Source organism: Canis lupus, chromosome 12 (genome assembly GCF_003254725.2).
Source record: "Canis lupus dingo isolate Sandy chromosome 12, ASM325472v2, whole genome shotgun sequence".
Classification (NCBI taxonomy): domain Eukaryota; kingdom Metazoa; phylum Chordata; class Mammalia; order Carnivora; family Canidae; genus Canis; species Canis lupus.
Window position 1 is genome coordinate 35,922,724 of NC_064254.1, and position 20,098 is coordinate 35,942,821.

At 40.7% G+C, this 20,098-nt stretch overlaps 1 protein-coding gene across 5 annotated transcripts in view; it reads left to right on the forward strand.

Moving 5' to 3' along the window:
* Window positions 1-20,098, forward strand: part of CD109 (CD109 molecule) — a 130,326-nt gene that overhangs the window by 26,647 nt on the left and 83,581 nt on the right. For all 5 annotated transcript variants that reach the window (XR_007401213.1, XM_025444527.3, XM_025444528.3 and 2 more), the window contains 2 exons: window positions 1,576-1,806; window positions 7,886-8,011. Coding sequence is in view for 4 of the 5 variants with exons in the window: in XM_025444527.3 (XP_025300312.1) it covers window positions 1,576-1,806; window positions 7,886-8,011 (357 nt within the window). In the remaining variant the exon portion in view is untranslated. The remainder of the gene's footprint in view (window positions 1-1,575; window positions 1,807-7,885; window positions 8,012-20,098) is intronic.

Consider the following 20,098-nt stretch of genomic DNA (forward strand, 5'->3'; position numbering starts at 1 on the left):
GAACACTTCTGTACTCATCACTCAGAATCTGTCATAACGTTTTACCATACTTGCTCTGTATCACTTGTCTGTTCATCTGTCTGTCTCTCCATCCATTAATTCATCTTATTTTTAAAATGTATCTCCAAGTAATTGTGGACATCAGTATTTCTCTCCCTAAATATTTTTTGCTGATCACTGTATTGGTACCTTGTTTACATTTCCTTTGTGTTCTTATCCATGTTGCTCGCTTTAAGGTAGCTGTGATTACTGGAAGATCGCTGAGCTTTCTGTGGACAAAACTTGTTTGTAAATGTGAGTCAGGATTTAGTTTTAGTACCACAGGTTTATTAACATGAAAACCAACTGAAAGTCAGGTACGCTAGTCATTTATTGTGTAACCGATTATTCCAAGGCTTTGACATAAAACAGTAACAAGCTTTTATTGCTTGTTACAATTTCTGTGGGTCAGGAATATGGGAACTGCATAGTTGGGCTGTTCTGATTTGGGATATTACAAGTCTACAGTCAGACTTGCAGGTACCTGAAGGCTTCACTAGGGCTGGGGATCCTCTGTAAGGTAGTTCATTCATATGGCTGTCAAGCTGGTGGTGGGTGTTGGTGGGAGGCCTCAGTTTCTCCCTCTGTGGGCCTCTCTACAGGGTTCTTGAGTGTCCTCGTCACATGGCAGCTGGATTCCCCGAGTGAGGAATCCCAGAGAGAAAGAGAAGAAGAACCATACAAAAGCTAACCTTTCGATGACCCAGCTTCATTCTCTTCTTGAGAAGCAAGGCCCTAAGTCTGGGGAATGAAGCTCTATCTTTTGAAGGGCAGAGAGTCAGACAATGTCAGATGTGTTTTAAAGCCACTGCATGGAGGCTTTTAGTAGAGTAGTATAGCTCATCGTGAGTTTGCATCTCAACTAGTGACCTGGAGCAATTTCGCAAATCCTCCAAGCCCAGCGTATAAAATGGTGTCAATAAGAGCACCCACCTGAAGGATTGTTGTGAGGTGAAATGACACAGGTCATGTAAACTGCTGAGGATGGGATCTGGTCTGTTGACGCTAGACGCTAAGCAGGAGTTCTATTGGTAAGAACAGTAGGAAAGCAGCAGAGCCTCCATCCTTCCTGAGACTCTGACTTGTGATGTACAGGATGCAGGAAGAGTGAGCACTGTAGAAAACAGCTCGAGAGAGAGAGAGAGAGAGAGAGAGAAGCAAGAAAACAAGTCTTGTGCAAATGTGTTCACCAGTTGACTGCCTTAAATAAGGAGACATGGAAAAAATGTTGATGGACAGTAGATATCCTGACCAACAGTGACTGTGAGGAAGAATTTGCACATGGAACAGGACATGACAAGGTGACTGCTGCTGAGCCCTCCATTCCAGGAACCCTGCAATTTAGCTGGAGAGGAAACTACAGGATGTTAGGAGGGAAAACAAATTGTTTAATGTCAGTGTCTAGGAGGGGCAAGTTTTTCAACATGGCAATTACTTTTAATAATACTATGGATTGAAATTTTCTGTTCTAACTTATAATTAAAAACCCTTTCAAGGTAAAATGAGAATGTTGCTTGATCTCTTTATTTTCTCCAGCTACCTCTGAACAGTGTGGACGGGATTTATGAGCTGCGTGTAACTGGACGTGCCCAGGATGAGATTTTATTCTCTAACAGCACACGCTTATCATTTGAGACCAAGAGAATGACTGTCTTTATTCAAACAGACAAGTCCCTCTACAAGCCAAAGCAGGAAGTGAAGTTTAGAATTGTTACCCTCTTTTCGGATTTTAAACCTTATAAAACTTCTTTAAACATTCTAATTAAGGTAAGTGCCAGACAGAATAAAGTAAGAAGTTCAAGTCATCTTACTAAAGCTTTCTTCAAAGTTCTGCTCATGTCATCTTAACATTCACCATGGGTAAGCTTCCCTCCCTATGTGAGAATGCTCTCTCTCGGAGGGAGATGGTAGAGCAATGGGTTCAGAGCTCAGGCTCCCGAGTTGGCCAGCTTGGGCTCCAGTCCTTGCTTCTTTGTTGATTAATTCATTTGTTAAACACTTATTGAACTTCTGTGTTCAGCACCCTGGATGGGGCAGTGAACAGAATAGATTAAGTCCCTTGCTCACATCAAGCTTATATTTCAGTGAATAGTGTGAAGACAGACACAAAATGAACACAAAAATATGTATATAAAGGGGGGCTCCTGGGGCCTGGATGGCTCAGTAATTTAAACATCCAACTCTTGATCTCAGCTTAGGTCTTGATCTCATGGTTGTGAGTTCTAGTTCCATGTTGGGTTCTGTGCTGGGCAAGGAGCCTACTTAAAAAAAAATGTATATAAAGGAATTGGTTTGTGTGTGTGTGTGTGTGTGTGTGTGTGTAAGAGAGAGAAAGAATGTTTATGTTTGCTTTTTTCTCTAGAGTTGTTAGGGAAGTCCTATTTGAGCAGAAGCCTAAAGGAAATAAAAGAATGAGACCACACAGAGGGAGCAGCCGTGTAAAGGCCCTGAGGTGGGAACTTGTTAGGTACACGGAGGGGGGTGGGGGTGGGGGGGAAGAGGCTGACAGTGTACCAGGAAGTGAGGAGACAGATATTATATATTAGGAGATAAGGTAAGATATAGGTAGGTGGGTTGAAGGAGGGGTCATACAGGGTCTTCCTGGTCATGATATGGACTTTGGATTTTACTCTGAGTGGAATGAGAATTCACTGGAGAATTCTGAGGACTGACATGATGTCTATTCATCTATCTGTGTGATTTGACTTACAAAAGGATGTGATCTGATGTGATTTGACTTATAAAAGGATCACTGTCTGCTCTGAGAAGGATAGATGCTAGTTGTGTGACCTTGAGAAAATTCATCTCTCTTAGCCCCAGTTTCTTTATTTCTAAAATGTGTAATAATAATAGTACCTCGCAGAGGTTTTTTGAGATAATCCGAGTAAAGCATTTAGAACTATGCCTGCCACATAGTACATGCTCACTAAACATTAGCTCTCACTATTATGGGAATCCCCTTTGACGAGGAGTCATTTGGCCTCTGCTGCTGGAACAGTCATTTGACCTCTGCTGCTCTGATGGTCTGGAGGCAGCATAGTTAGTTGTAGTGCTTTCCTGTGAGAACCAAGTTGAGAACAATAGAGATCCAACTGGACCTGCTTTTCTACATTTATGCTGAGGAGAATCTGAGACATTTGTTCATTAAGGGACAAAGGGTGACTAACCCATCCCAGTTTTCCTGGGACTCTCTTTTTATTTTTATTTTTATTTTTATTGGAGTTCAATTTGCCAAGCATGTCACTCAATGCTCATCCCATCAAGTGGCCCCCTCAGTGCCTGTCACCCAGTCACCCCAACCCCCACCCACCTCCCTTTCCACTGCCCCTTGTTCCTTTCCCAGAGTTAGGTGTCTCTCACATTCTGTCACCCTCACTGATATTACCCACTAATTTTCTCTCCTTTCCCCTTTATTCCCTTTCACTATTTTTTATATTCCTCCCTGGGACTCTCTTGATATTGCAACTAAAAGTCCCTGGTCCTGGGAATGCTCTTGATTACCCTAGACGTCCTGATGAATAACAAAGAATGGAAGGGAAATTCAGGCTTTTTAGTGGTATCTTTCTATTCTTCTTTGTTGTTATAAATTAAACTAAAAAACAAAAATCAAGCAATCAAACCTTCATATGTGTAACTTCAAGCCAGTTTGTGTTTGTAGTGAATACAACATTGGTTGGCTTGGTGCTTAATGCATACTTCTTGAATTCCCAAGAATTACAGCTCTGTGAATTTATGCCTGTGGTATATATTGGAATGTCTATAAAGGAGGTTATCATAGTGAAGAGCATTTCTAAATTCACATTACCCTCTAAGCAGGGCTTTGTGGACTGCATCCATACCATCTTTCATCATTTATGCACATATACTAAGATCTTACTAAGTATAAGATGGAGGGTTTGGAAGTCAACATCTGCCTGTCTCTGGCTACTTCTAACCAACCTGCCTGTTTTCCCTGTGGTAATAAAAGTCAGCACTGGATGAATTGCCTGTTCTAGGCATTAATCCAGTACTAACCCTGCTGTTGCCGGACAGATACCTCACAGGAGTTTTTGTGAGGATTAAGTGAGATAATTTAAGCATTTAGAACTGCTGGTCTGTGCATTTTTATTATTTTGCCTCTCTAAGCTGCTTTAGGATCTGCCTTTGAAACCTTCAATTTGTATTCCTGGGCTCTTTGCTCTGATTTTGAACTTTGCTTGCCACATGTGACTTTCTCAGAAGTGCTCAGAGAGATCTCTGGTCCTGAGAGATCCTATTGGCCTGGCCAACATATAGCCCTCTTGGCCTATATCCTATTGGCCAGGGGAGTGGAGTTGAGATTAAAATTCCACCTGAAACCCAGAGTGTTTGGTAACAGGTGACTGGGTAGATAGCCATAATCTGTGCATCCAGGCTGTGAGGCTGGGGTATGAACTCAGGTCCAGCCGCCTCCTTCCTTGTAACTTGCAAAAGCCAGATCAGAGCATTGATGCCCATGCTGTTCTACTCCTTCATCTGAAAACAGTCATCTGGGACAGACTGTGATGTTTTCTACATCTTTCAGTGTGGAATAGTTGGTTTCATGGCAAAACTTACCAGAAAAAAGTAGAACCCTGACTTGAATACGTTTGTACTCCCTGGTACATCACCACCTGCAGGCTACCGTGGAGAAGTGCATCTGATGGCTAAAGCTGACTCAGGATCCATCTTGCCCAGTTGATGATACTGTGATACCAATGAAACGGGTTAGACAGCTACATTTGTGGTGAATATAGCATAACGTATAAACTTGTCAAATCACTAAGCTGTAAAAGTAAAAGAATGGCTGTAGGGTGTAGCTAAAATATTGATTGTCACAGCATATTCAGGGGTGCTCAGTGTTTTTTTTTTTTTTTTTTTCTTTTGTTTTGTCATTTGGGTATTATTCATTTTGCCTGCCTCAGTAACTGACCTTCTTGGGTTGAAAGGGCCTTCAGAGCCCTTTTGGTAGTAGTAAAAACATGGCCTACCTCTGCCCTAATTCTGGCTCCCTCCTGCTTCTGGCCTGACACTATGGAAATAAGTGCCTTCAACACTGGCATGGCAGCTGGCTCAGCTGGCTTCTGCTCTGACTTCCTCCTGAAGAAGGTGCTGCTTCTTGTACAGGTGAATGACCTTTCGTGGGAGGAGATGTTGTTGCCTTGGGGGTATATCCTCTGATTGTGCCCTGACACTCTGGCCTGCAGCGGCAGTGGCAAAACCAGGACCTCATCCCTGGTGAAGTGAGGGGGCCACCTTGTTTAAGTGACTTGACTTCTTCCATTCTGCGTGCTAGACGGACACTGGATGTACAATCCAGGATGCTAAATAAGGCAGAGATATTCCTCGGGGATGGATTCTCCATCCAGGGGGTTTATTGCTTGAGACAGTCTAGCCTAGGCAGCAGATACTGTGCTGTGCTGAGGCACCTGCCAGATATCCAGAGTCATCTAAAGGTGACTCAGAAGGCACAAGGGGCCACTTTTTCAGTAGCTCCAGCATGTGGCTGTTGTGGCTGTGCCAGGGACACTGTTCACATCGTACACATGGCTGTTCTGTGTGTGACTTAGCAGGAGATGATGATGTGCAAATGCTGGGTTCTGCTGTGATGCCACCATGCATGGCCCATTCGAATCCTGATGTGTGAAAACTTCTGGTGTTTCTACAGTCTCTATGTTTTTCTGTTGATGACAGTCAGGCCTCAGTCTAAGACAGGCTTGAGCAACCAATGAGTTACCTCATTCACTCCCAGCCCTCCAGATCCTCTAGATAAAAAAGTCATCAAAGACTTCATTTAGGACTTCCTGTACTTGTAGGGCCATGGCCCCAACTGGGGGAATGTGCACCCTCACCAAAATAATGCATCAGCAGAGAATGAACATTCCTTTTCTTACAGTTTTAGTAACACTGGGAATTATCATTATTTTAAAATTTTTATCAGACAGAGGACAAATGGTATTTTTTTGTTTTCATTTGCATTCCCTTAATTATTAGACACTGTATGTTTGTTAGCTATTTGTATTTTTTTTTTTTGGAAGCTATTTGTATTTTTAACTTGGTTTTTGAGCGTTTACACTGTGTAGGCCTCATATGCATCATGCAGTGGCAGGTGCAGGTTTGCTGACTCCTGGCTGTCCCAGGAGCTTGCCAAAGATGCTGACCTGCTTAGTCTTGACTTGCTTTTGGTCTTTGATCTTAACAGTTAGTTTCTGGCTTACTAGGCTAGGCTTTACTCAGTGCTTGGCATTGTACTTTCTCTGACTCTCACGTTCTCCCCAACTCTGGGTTCTAGTAACTGGGCTAATCCACTACCTCTGGTCAAAAGGATAGAGAATAAGAATAAGGGACAATATTTGATCCTTGCTCTCAGGAGTTCATAGTCTAGTTGGGAACAACAACAACAAAAAAACCCGTGATAACCCATGAGTAACTTAAATAGTAATATGTACACAAAAGGGGTAAACTCCAGCTGTGCTAGAGGGTCTCTAGGAAGTGGTCATTCTGTCTGCTGGAGGCAAGACCCTGGAGCTTGTTTCACCAATTGAACAGGAAGAGAGGGCATTCCGTGCAGCAATTGCATGGGCTTTTGGGGGTGAATTGCAAACAAATCTATATATTTGGAGGAAGATGATTGTAGAAATATAGATGGAGTCAGACTACTAGATTACATAGTTGATGTAACGGAGTATAGACATCATTTTGTAGGCAAACAGAAGCCATCATCACCTTGTGGTCCAGCATAATAACCATAGCCAGTGCTTATTCACTGCTTGTTATATGTCAGGAACTGCACCAGGCATTTTAACCACTTTGCCTCAGTCTGAGATTTGTGTTTCAGGTGGATAACACTGTTGGCAGCGGGAAGGTGTATTGGAGGGACAACACTGGAGGAGGGAGATTAGTTGTAATAGTGAAAACAAGATGTGGTGGCTGGATGTGAGGATGGAAAGAAGGAGACAAATTGGAAAGAGATTAAAGAGATGGAGTTGACATGGCTGGGACTGTGAGAGGAATTGGAATGACTGCTGGATTGGCTTTGATGCATGCTGCGTGAGGGGATCATTGTCTGGGAAAATATAGGAAGATTAAAGTGTTTTTCATGCAGCCCCTTGACTAAACATCTCTATGATATATTTTGTTGGATTAAAAGGCACATGGGTTTGAATCCTGAATTCATATATTACTTACAGTTGAGTGCTTACCTAAGCTCTCTAGGAATCAGTTTTCTACTATAATGTTAAGACGATCCTCCTCTGAGGGAGAATTATAATGATAGAGTGATGTGTGAGTTGTAATAATAAGACAGAGTGCCTGACACGTGGTGGGCCTTTAGTACACCAGGCCTGTTATCTCTATGGTTAACAGCAATAACACAGGTTTGGTGGTGTACACATCACAAGTGTTCTATGTAGAAGGAAATGTGGTGCCAAGTGTTAAAAGGTGAAGTAGAATAAAGATGTTCTCAGGAGAGTATGAGAAAGGAAGAAATTTTTAAAAAAGATTTTATTTAGTCATGAAAGACAGAGAGAGAGGCAGAGACACAGGCAGAGAGAGAAGCAGGCTCCTCACCAGGAGCCTGATGTGGGACTCGATCCGAGGACCCCAGGATCACGACCTGAGCCAAAGGCAGATGCTCAGCTGCTGAGCCAAGCCACCCAGGTGCCCCGAGAAAGGAAGAAATTTTGATTGGTTTTCTGTCTAGTAACACATAGCCAACATTTTCCAAAAACTATCTCTGTGCTGTATTTTGGATGTGCCTGGGAGTGCTGCAGGGCATTGTTCATAACCAGTCAGGATCACATGTACATGGCAGTCTTTATATTGTTAACATGTATGGTTTTCATTGTAGGACCCCAAATCAAATTTGATTCAACAATGGTTGTCAGAACAAAGTGATCTTGGTGTTGTTTCCAAAACTTTTCAATTATCCTCCCATCCAATACTTGGTGACTGGTCCATTCAAGTTCAAGTGAATGTGAGTATAAACCTAATTTATGGTTTAATTTAAATGGTTTAAATAGGTCCGTAGGGAAATATCTCTAAAGTCATTTATTTGATGAACAGAAGAAATTTAATCTGAATATCTAGATAATTTAAGTGGTTTATTTTTAATTTACTGTGTTTATCAATGGGTTAGCTGTCATTGTAACATTTTAGAGTTGTAGTCATTACTGCTTTTTTCTGTAATAATAATGTTTGAAGGTTAAAACATTTTGCATTTTAATACAAAGCTGATTAATGTTTATTTTACTTATTTAGTGCACACACTGAGTATTTTAAAATGAAACAGTGAATACATAGTTGTTTTTGGCAAATTTTGGCATTAGTCTCTGAATAATGACTCCTGATGAGATTGGACTAATCTACTTTATCTTTGTTTTAAAAAACAGTGATTTTGTGAGGCTGGTGGACGGGTGGGGTAATTGGATGATGACATTAAGGAGGGCACTTGTTGTAATGATCACTGAGTGGTATATGCCACTGATGAGTCACTAAATTCTACCCTTGTAACTAGTAATACAGTATATGTAAGCTAAGTTGAATTTAAATAAAAAATAAAAAAACACCCACAGTGATTTTAAACAACCACACCAATTTTTTGTTCCCTAGCCCTCTTTCTCCCCAGCTTCGCTGCCAGCTTTTGTAGCTCTGAGATCTAGCAGGGCAGGTGCATGAAAATGCCCTCATCTCTCTGCCTTAGGTTTTCTCCTGTGTGTCACTGAGTGATTTTTGATGATTCATTGAATATTTTCCCATTTTCTTTGATGTTTATTAAAAGAAATATATGGAAAGAGCCTTTAAAAATAGCTCTATTAAAATAGCTTCTCACTGTTGACATGTTGGGCTACACTTCTTCATTGTGGGCATTGTGGGCATTGGAGACTGGTTAGCAGTATCTTTGGCTTCAACCCACTGGATGCCAGTAGCAGCTTTCCCTCCCTCCAAGTATGACAGCCAAACATGTCTACAGACATTTTCAGTGTCCCCGGAGTGGGTGGGGGAATACCCTCTCCCTTCCCCATTGAGAACCACTTCATTAGAAGGGATGATCATTCATTAGCATAAGACCTTAAATGAGATAAAAGTAACAAATACTTAATAAATAAAAAATTTAAAAATTTTCCCTTTTAGTTAGCACATTTTTTGGTGACATCCTAAAAGCAGAATTTGTCCCTTTTTGCCAGCATGTCTTTTGAGCACCCACATAAAGATGAAGAGTGCCGTCAGCCTCGGGGGAGGTGGTGCTGTGGAGGGAGACATGTAGGCAACAAGAAAATGTGGAGGAATGTGCTGGGGTTAGAGGAGCCTGGGGCAGCAGGTGATGGGTTCTGAAGGGACCAGACCTTTCATTGCACTTATAGAGAAAGAGGAGAGTGGATGTTCGTGAGACTTCAGAGAAATAAAGCTGAGTGTAGAGGCAGGGAAGATGCAAGAGAGCCTCACAGGTCTGAAATGCGGAGAAGTATGGTGTTACTGACACGTATGGAGCATGATGGGAGTGAGGATTAGGATGTACACTGTGAGTCTGAAGGAGTTAGGGTTTTATTCTGTTTTCACCTTTGATTTCACTATAAACTCTCCAGGATTGGTTGTTTGTTTATTCATCTGTCTGTCCATCTTTCCACCTGTCCTTCTCGTGAATATGTGTTGAAGGCTTATAATGCAGTGGTGGATACAAGCAAGTAAACACTCGGAATCTCTGTCCTTGAAGACCACTGCTGTGCTGACATGAATAGTATGATAGGAGGTGAATAACACAGGTGTGACAAAAGAACAAGGCAGCACAACAGTGGAGGAGCTGTAAGGTGCTGAGTCCGTGAGGTCCATCAGATGCTTCCAAGAGTGCAGTCTGACTTGGACGAATGTGGGATAAGGAGGGTTTATTGTCAGGACGAGTGCTGATGCTTTTATGACCGTGGCTCCCTCTGTCTCTTGTGGCCTGTGCCATTCTCCTCTCCTTCTGCCAACCTTTAAATCTGAATGGTTGAAGTGGCTCAGCTAAATAACCATCATCTCAGAGCCCTACCAGCAAGCCTATTCGTTGGTGGCTGGCAAGCTATGGATGGGCTTCCCTTGGGTCAGGTGTCCATTGTTGGTCCATTCAGTGGCACCTCTGCTTGCTGGCCAGGGGGCACAGTCTCAACAGGGAGGCAGCCTCCAAGAGTGGTGAACAGAACATGTACCAGCCAACAGAGGGCGATAGAATAGTGGAGAAAGACTGGAATTTGTGAGATCTTAGGTTGGAAGATGTACAGGATTTCTCATAGCACTGAATGGTGGATTTGACCTGTCATGTTGCTTGGTAGGAAAAAAAAGACAAGGAAGGGTAAGTGCTTACAAAACTCCATTTGTTTACAAGATTTGGCCTTTGCCCGCCTCTTCTTCCTTGTTAGGTGCCACCTTTATCCTTGAACTTTATGCTTTAGACATATGTTCTTTAAGTTCCTTAAACTCACATTTCTGTCTGAACCCAGAGCCTTCCCATGCCATTCCCTCTGCCTGGAACACTCTTTTTCTGCTGTTAATTCTAGAGCTAGAATGGCCAGTTCCCTCTAGACATTCCTATAGTACCCTGTGCTTCTCTTGGTTCACTGATACCACTTTTAACTGGTGGTACCTAATGGTCTTTTGAGGCTTGTTCACATTTGTATCTCTGTGACTTACCACATGTTTTGCACTTGGGTATTAGTCAATATTTATTAGATGAGTGTATTAAAACTATATAATAATCATTTGTGTTGAACTAAACATAATTTCCCCCTTCCACATTCTGTAAAGCATCTTCATCTTTTAGAAGAGAAGCATATTGATCAGGGACTTATTATTGGTGATATGTTTTTCCCCTCCAGTTTTATTGAGGTACAATTGACAAAATGATAAGATATTTAAAGTGTACAATGTGATTGTTTGATGTACACGCATGTTGTGAAGATTCCTTCCAAATGATGTAATGTTAAGGCACACACTGGAAAAATAAGAGCTTTTATTAAAAACCAAAACAAAAAACAAGTCCTTTAAAGACCGCCAGGGGTCAGTATAATCAAAGAAATATAGTGGGAAGCAAGCCCAGACCCAGTTTGTCTCTGGTTTTCATCTTTCCTTGACTCCTGCATAGCATTCAAAGACTGTTTATTGCTTATTATTAAACTCCTTTTTTTCTTCCAGCAGTGAATAATGACTATGGTGGAAATGTATTTATTATTTAAATAATCCACCGCAATAGATTATATTTTTGTTTTTTTAAGGTAGTGACCAATCTCAGTATAAATCTTAGGGAGGAGAAAATATTTCAGAAGAATGTTTGAAATTGAAATTCCATTTGTCTTTAGAAAAAATATGGAATGATCCTGGTATTAGACTTATCAGAACTTTGATCTGTAGTGACTGTACAGATAATCAGAGTGGTTCTTTTTTTTTTTTAATTTTTATTTATTTATGATAGTCACAGAGAGAGAGAGAGAGAGGCAGAGACACAGGCAGAGGGAGAAGCAGGCTCCATGCACCGGCAGCCCAACGTGGGACTCGATCCCGGGTCTCCAGGATCGCGCCCTGGGCCAAAGGCAGGCGCCAAACCGCTGCGCCACCCAGGGATCCCCAGAGTGGTTCTTAAATCACTGTTTCTACTAGGTCAGGAAAAGGATCCTCTAGGTAAAACTCACTTGGTGGGTTCCTTGGTGTTTCCAACACTAAACATGTACATTTATAGAATAAGAGTGAATGAGTCATTTATTATATGCTAACCTTTCTGGATTGCTAGTATTGCTTTTGACCTTCAAGTATTGCTTTTCATTTTCAGGATTTTTTGAGTAATTATTTTGAGTTAGTAAAATTTCTAAGTTTTTATTTTTTATTTTTTTATTTATGATAGTCACAGAGAGAGAGAGAGAGAGAGAGGCAGAGACACAGGCAGAGGGAGAAGCAGGCTCCATGCACCGGGAGCCCGACATGGGACTCGATCCCGGGTCTCCAGGATCGCGCCCTGGGCCAAAGGCAGGCGCCAAACCGCTGCGCCACCCAGGGATTCCAATTTCTAAGTTTTTATTCTTATTTTTTATCCTTTATTGTGCAGTATATGATGGTAGAGCATAATAAATTCCTTATATGTTCATAGATCTGCAGTTTTTACAATGCTAATGTAATTAAATTGCAAAGCTACTCTTGATGATAACTTTTATTTTATTTTATTTTTTTTTTGTTTTTTGATGATAACTTTTAAGCTCTTTTAAAGTTACTAAAATTTAGTGAGGGTACTGATTTTTTTATGTGTGCTACTTATGCATATACATAATTTGCATACCTCCCTGGAATGTGGATAATTCTTTGCTGCGTTGGGGACTGTGCTTCTTTTGAGAAGAATCATCATCCCTTCTACCTCTTCCAGCCTCCCCATCCCCAATGTCCTTTCTCCTTTCACTTCCAGGGGCACTGTGACCTTCCCTCAGAGGGAAGAAGTTTATTTTAACTGTAACACCTCTTCATAGAAAGTGTGTTTTACAGTGTTATGATATTTCAAGTACATTAGAGGACAAGTGGGGAAACGTGCTCCAATTTAACAATCATCTCACAAATACACCTTGGGCAGACAACTTGTGAAATTTAAACATTGCTTGTATTTTCATTTTTTGTTTACAATACTTCTCTAGATGCCTTATCTCTCTAGGTATCTATCTCTTCACTGGTATCCTTGGCTCTCCCAAATAGTTGAAATTTTTTTTTTCATTTTTTAAAATTGTGGTAAAATGTATGTGAAATTTACTATCTTAACTATTTTTGAGTGTACAATTCAGTGGTACTAAATATACTCACACTGTTGTGTAGCTGTCACCACCATCCATCTCCTGGACTCTTTATCTTGCAGAACTAAAACTGTAACTAAACACTAACACTCCCCATTCCTCCTCTTTCCCAGCCCGGGGCAACCAGCACTCTACTTTCTGTCTTTAAATTTGACTACTCTAAGTACCTCATATAGGTGGAGTGACATAGTATTTGTCTTTTTGTGACTGGGTTATCCTCAAGGTTCATCCATATGGTAGCACATGTCAGAATTTTCTTCCTTTTTAAGGGTGAAAAATATTCCATAGTACATTTATACCAGGATTCATCACAGATGGTCTTGCATCTATGATTTAAAAATTGTATTCCAGGGGCACCTGGGTGGCTCAGTGGTTGAGCATCTGTCTTTAGCTTAGGGCATGATCCTGCGTCTTGGGATGGAGTCCCACATCTGGCTTCCCACAAGGAGCCTGCTTCTCCCTTTGCCTAGGTCTCTGCCTCTCTGTGTGTCTCTCATGAATAAATAAATTAAAAAAGCTTTATAAATTGTTTTTAAAAATTGTATTCTCGGTTACTAGAATACAAAAAACTGTATTCCTGGTTTTGAGGTTCTTTAAAAGAACTGCTAATGTTGGTGTGTGCAGTTCTGGCTCCTGGAGCCCGGAGGGATCTGGCCACACCAGCCCTTTCCCTGGGGGTCCCCACAGCCCCGAGTTTCAGGCCTTTGGGTGACCCTGGCTTTGGCGCTTCTGTTACTCTGAGAACTTGAAGGGAGAGCGAGTCACAGAGGGAACCCTGCTCAATTGATAATGGTAGCCCGTGCCCTTTTTCCACAGCGGCGGGTGGAAGCCTGTCTTCCCTTCCTGATGAGTTCATGCAGCCAAGTCGACCACCTGAGGCTGCACTTGCTGGAACCTACCAGAGGTTCTCAAACATCGGTGTGTGTAAGAACAACTGAAGGAGGAGCTTATTAAAGATGCAGAGTTCAGGCCCCAGCCCCAGATCACAAGACCATATGGCTGGTGAGGGACCTTGCATTTTAAATAAGCACTTTGGGAAATTCCATTTGTTTCCTGGACCGCAACTTCAGAAGTGCTGATTTCTATCCACTGGCCAGGTGTCTTCACTTCTATCCATTCTGCTGAGAGGTGGAGTTGGGTAGTGTAAAGGGTGTAGAATGGGACAGGCCCCCAACTCATTCTTTAATTCTCTAGTGATGAGGCTCTGAGCTCTTTGACTCTTTAGGTCTACTCTGTAGAGCTCTCAGGCACCCTAGCCTTACTTTACTAGGTTTTTTTAGTCCATGTTTTTACAACAGCATCTCATGATTTAGAGCACAACCAGTAGGGGAGCCATGGAACTAGGCAATCTTGTGATCTCTTCAAGCTGCTGCATGGGCTGTGGTGTCTCAGCCCCTGTCTTATCCTGAAGCAGTGTTGGAGTGGGGACAAGATATAGAAGGTAGACATCTCAGTAGTCCCCAGGCTGGAAATCAGTCTTCTGGAGCCCTGTCTAATACTCGTGCATGTCAAGTTATTACGTAATTCAGAAGCAGTCTGCCTTGAATTGTTCCTCTGTTTATAGCAGTTACATTCATTCTTTTGAGTTAGTTGTTGTGGAAAGGTCAGGAAGGGCTCCTAGCAGTACCTCAGGCTTCTTATATCCTTTCAGAACACCCCTTATCTTTCCTGCCTAGCAACCTAACTGCCTAGCTGCTGCCTGGCTCGGTTCACTTTCTGCTGGGGCTGTTTGTCCTTTGCAAAGGGGCACATCTTTGTTTGGACAGTTCCTGTCCTTGAAGCTCTCTGCAAGTAGCATCTGGTGTCTCCTCCCCTGGCTTGTGATGACAGCTTAACAGAGAGCATGGAGCACAGTGTGACAGGTCAGAAAACAGTGGCATCCTCTGGAATGTGGATGGAGCTTCCAAAATACTTTCGCTGGCCTCTGCTTGAAGGAAGACAGCTTTTTTTTTTTTTTTTTTTGGAAACACTTCAAGTTCTTCCATGTGCAGTGAGAAAGGGAGGGAGGGGGAGTCGGTTTTAGGATTTTGATTTCTTACAGCAGTGACTGGCAGAGGTGAGCACGTCATTCTCAGTTCTTCTTTGGGGCCTTATACATATCTCTACTGCAACATTTACGGGTCAGAGTAGTTGTTTCCTTGTTTGTTTGCTTTTTCTCCTTATTGCGGCAAGATAGAAATGATAAAATTTACCATTGCAGCCATTTTTAAGTGTGTAGTTCAGTGGCATCAAGGATGTTTACGTCTGTCACTGGTATCAATCTTTCCAGAATTTGTTTCATCTTTCCAAACTATGACTGCCTTATTTATTAGACTGTGAGTTCCTTGAAGATAGAAGTTCTATTTTATTGATTTTCATGTTTATTCTATTTTTTAAATTTTTTAAATTAATTAATTAATTTATGATAGTCACAGAGAGAGAGAGAGAGAGAGAGAGGCAGAGACACAGGCAGAGGGAGAAGCAGGCTCCATGCACCGGGAGCCCGACGTGGGACTCGATCCCGGGTCTCCAGGATCGCGCCCTGGGCAGGCGCCAAACCGCTGCGCCACCCAGGGATCCCTCATGTTTATTCTAATAGAATATCTGACCCTGTTGCTGGAAGTTGTTCATGCTTGCAGGATGAAAGAAAGAGGGTGTTCAGTTTCTCCTAGGCTACCGCCATTGATTATTGTCCTTTGTGATGTTCTTTGACTTACAATTCCTCTCTTCCATATGATAGTACAGTGTGGAAGAAACATGTCCATACATTTGCATTTTAAGAATATGTATGGTTGCTGTATTTGATGTACCTGTGAGCCGGTGGAAAACAGGCCTTTTGTATTAACGTTCTGGACTTTCCGATTTTGAAAATTAAAGATTTCAGTCAAGAACTGAATATCCTAGCCTCTTGTAAAATTTGTAATGTGCTCATGATTTTTGTGCTGTGGTATTCCTGTGGCTTTAGTGAGTCCTTTGATCTGTTCTTGTCAGCTCTCCAGTGGTGTGCATTATAATTTCTGGATCCCAGCCTAATTTTTGTGAGGAGTTCCTTGTCTTGTGATTTCCCTCCAAAAGCAATGCTAGGAGTGCTCTTCCTTTTCAAGTGTCTTACCTACTACTGTCTTCGGGTATATCCTTTTGGCATCAGACAGAAATTCTGGAATCAGATGTTAGCATGTCCTGATCATCAGTGAAATGGATGATCTCAGGAAGCCATCAGCACATAGCAAGGTTACCCAGATCCATTTCTTTATTTTGTGGAGGAGGAACTGGAGAGAAGTGATGTGACCTGGTTAGGTTTACATGGGGCTAGAAGCTAGATCCCCTGGCACTTTCATCTGTAGAACATTAAATTACTTAATATGTGCAGCAGTTGCTGTTTAAAGATGGCCACCTTTTTGGTTGAGTTTAGATGTCAACAGAGCTTGCTGTGTGCGTTGGTGGAGATGATTCCCACCTCTGTGACATGATTCGAGGGTGCCATACAGTCACTCCCTCACATATTGGTTTGTTTTCTTTTTTTTTTTTTTTGGCTTTTTAAGTTTTAATTTTAATTCCATTTAGTTAACATATAGTATAATATTAGTTTCAGATGTACAATATAGTGATTCAACACTTCCATACAACACCCGGTGGTCATCATTACAAGTGCCCTCCTTAATCCCCATCACCTATTTAATCCATCCCCACCACCACCTCCCTTCTGGCAACCATCAATTTTTTCTCTATAGTTAAGAGTCTGTTTCTTGGTTTACCTCTCTTTTTCATTTGTTTTGTTTTGTTTCTTAAGTTCCACATATGAGTGAAATCATGTGGAATTTCACTTTCTATGACTGCTTTATTTTGCTTAGCATTATATTCTCTAGCTCCATCCATGTTGTTGCAAATGGCAAGATTTCATCCTTTTTGTGGCCAAATAATATTCCATTATATATATGTGTGTATATATATATATATATATATATATATATATATATGCCACATCTTCTTTATCCATCTATCATTTGATGGGTACTTAGGCTGCTTCCATAGTTTGGCTATTATAAATAATGCTGCTATAAACATTGGGGTGCATGTATACCTTTGAATTAGCATTTTCGTATTCTCTGGGGAAATATCTAGTGGTGTGATTGCTGGATCATAGGGTAGTTCTATCTTTAACTTTTTGAGGAACCTCCATACTGTTTTCCAGAGTGACTGTACCACTTTGCATTCCCACCAACAGTGCATAAGTTTTCCTTTTTCTCCACATCCTTGCCAACACCTGTTGTTTCTTGTGTTGTTGATTTTAGCCATTCTGACAGGTATGAGATGATATCTCATTGCACCTTTGATTTGCATTTCCCTGATGATGAACATCTTTTCATGTGTCTATTGGCCATCTGTATGTCTTCTTGGGAGAATCTTTGTTTATGTCTTCTGCCTATTTTTTAATTGGATCACTTGTTTTTTGAGTGTTGAGTTTGAGGAGTTCTTTATAAATTTTGGATACTAACCCTTTATCAGATATGTCATTTGCAAATCTCTTTTCCCATTCAGTAGGTTGTCTTTTAGTTTTGTTGGTTGTTTCCTTTGCTGAGCAAAAGCTCTTTATTTTGATGTAGTCCCAATAGTTTATTTTTGCTTTTGTTCCCTAGCCTCAGGAGACATATCTAGAAAGGAGTTGCTATGGCTGATGTCAAAGAGGTTACTGGCAGTGTTCTCTTCTAAAGATTTATTTATTTATTTTAGGGAGAGAGAACCCATGCATGTGGGGGGGGAGGGGTATAGGGAGAGGGAGAGAGAGAATCTCAAGCAGACTCTCCACTGAGCGCAGAGCCTGAGTTGGGCCTCGATCACACAACCCTAAGATCATGACCTGAGCCAAAATCAAGAGTTCGACTCTTAACTGACTGAGGCACCAAGGCACCCCTGCCTGTGTTCCCTTCTGGGTTTTTTATGGTTTCTGATCTCATATTTAGGTCCTTAATCCATTTTGAATTAATTTTGGTGTATGGAGTAATAAAGCGGTCCAGTTTCATTCTTTTACATGTAGCTGTATCGTTTTCTCAACACCATTTTTTGAAGATACTGTCTTTTTTCCATTGGATATTCTTTCCTGCTTTGTTCAAGACTAATTGTGAGTTTATTTCTGGGTTTTTTGCTCTGTCCTATTGATCTATGTGTCTATTTTTGTGCCAGTACCATACAATTTTGGTTACTACAGTTTTGTAATATAACTCGAAGTCTGAACTTTTGATGCCTCGAGCTTTGCTTTTGTTTTTCAAGGTTGCTTTGGCTATCCAGAGTTGTTTTTGATTTCAGACATATTTTAGGGTTCTTTTTCTAATTCCATGAAGAATATTGGTACTTTAATAGGGATTGTATTAAGTGTGTAGAATGCTTTGGGAAGTATAGACATTTTAACAATATTTGTTTTCCAATCTATGGGCATAGGATGTCTTTCCATTTCTTTGTGTTCTCTTTGATTTCTTTCATCAGTGTTTTATTGTTTTCAGAGTACAGGTCTTTCATCTCTTTGGTTAGATTTATTCCTAGGTATCTTATTATTTTTTTGGTGCAGTTGTAAAAGTTTTCTTAATTTCTCTTTTTGGTGCAGTTGTAAATGCTTTCTTAATTTCTTCATTATTGGTATATAGAAATGCAACAGATTTCTATATATTGATTTTGTGTCTTGTGACTTTAGTCAATATATCAAATCTAGCAGTTTTTTTGTGGAGTCTTTCATGTTTTCTCTATATAGTAACATGCCATCTGCAAATAGTGAAAGTTTTACCTCTTTCTTACCAATTTGGATGCCCCTTTTTTTTTTGTTGTTGTTGTTGTCTGATTTCTGTGGCTAGGGCTTCTAGTACTTTGTTGAATAAAAATGGTGAGAGTATACATCCTTGTCTTGTTCCTGACCTTAGGGGAAAAACAGTTTTTCATAGATGGCCTCATTATTTTCAGATATTCTCCCTCTAAGCCTACTTTGTTGAGGGCTTTTTATTTTTTATCATGAATGGATGTTTTACTTTGTCAAATATTTTTTCTTTATTGAAATGATCATATAGTTCTTATCTTTTCTCTTATTGATGTGATATATCATGTTGATTGATTTGCAAATATTGAACCACCCTTACAACCCCTAGAATAAATCCCACTTGATCGTGGTGAATGATTTTTTAATGGATTGTTGAATTTGGTTTGCTAGTATTTTGTTGAGGATTTTTGCATCCATGTTCATCAGAAATATGGGCCTATAGTTCTCTTTTTTAGTGGTATCTTAATCTGGTTTTTGTATCAGAGTAATGTTGACCTCATAGAATGAAATTGGGAGTTTTCCTTCCTTTTCTACTTTTTGGAATACTTTGAGAAGAATAGGTATTAACTCTTCTTTATATGTGTGGTAGAATTCACGTGAAAGCATCTGGCCCTGGACTTTTGTTTGTTGGGAGTTTTTTTGATTACTGAGTCAGTGTCTTTGCTGGTTATGGGTCTGTTCAAATTTTCTATTTCTTTCTGTTTCAGTTTTGGTAGTTTATATGTTTCTAGGAATTTATCCATTTCTTCTAGATTGTCCAATTTGTTGGCACTTAGTTTTTCATAATGTTCTCTTATTATTGTTTGTATTTCTGTGGTGCTGGTGGTTATGTCTCCTCTCTCATCTGTGAATGTATCTATTTGAGTTTCATCTTGGGTTGTTTTCAGAGTGTCTCCTATATATTTTTAAAATTTTATTTATTTATTCATGAAAGACGCAGAGAGAGAGAGAGGCAGAGACATAGGTGGAGGGAGAAGCAGGCTCCATGCAGGGAGCCTGATGTGGGCCTCGATCTCAGGACTCCAGGATCATGCCCTGGGCCGAAGGCGGCGCTAAACCGCTGAGCCACCCAGGCTGCCTGCAGAGTGTCTCATATTCCGCCACAACAGCCATGGCTTTAGATGGAAGATTTTCAGTTCAGGAGACTCTTATTACTTGGTAGGGGAAATAGATTAATTTCTACCTCTACTAATATATTAGTAAGGATTACTTTGCTGTTACCTAGCAGGCTGTATACTCTTGGTGATATAAGTCATAGAAGATTAATTTTTCAAAGAACTTTTTATTTTTAAGTAGATTTACAGAAAGTTGTGAAGAACGTATTTGAGAGGCCCTGTGTGTCCTTTACGCAGTGTGCCAAATGGTTATATCTTACGTTATTATAGTACAGCCTCAAAAACAGGAACTTTACATTGATATGATGTGTGTGTATAGTTCTATAAGATGCCTAGTTTTCAGTGGCATAGAGGGAGTTTTGGAAAAT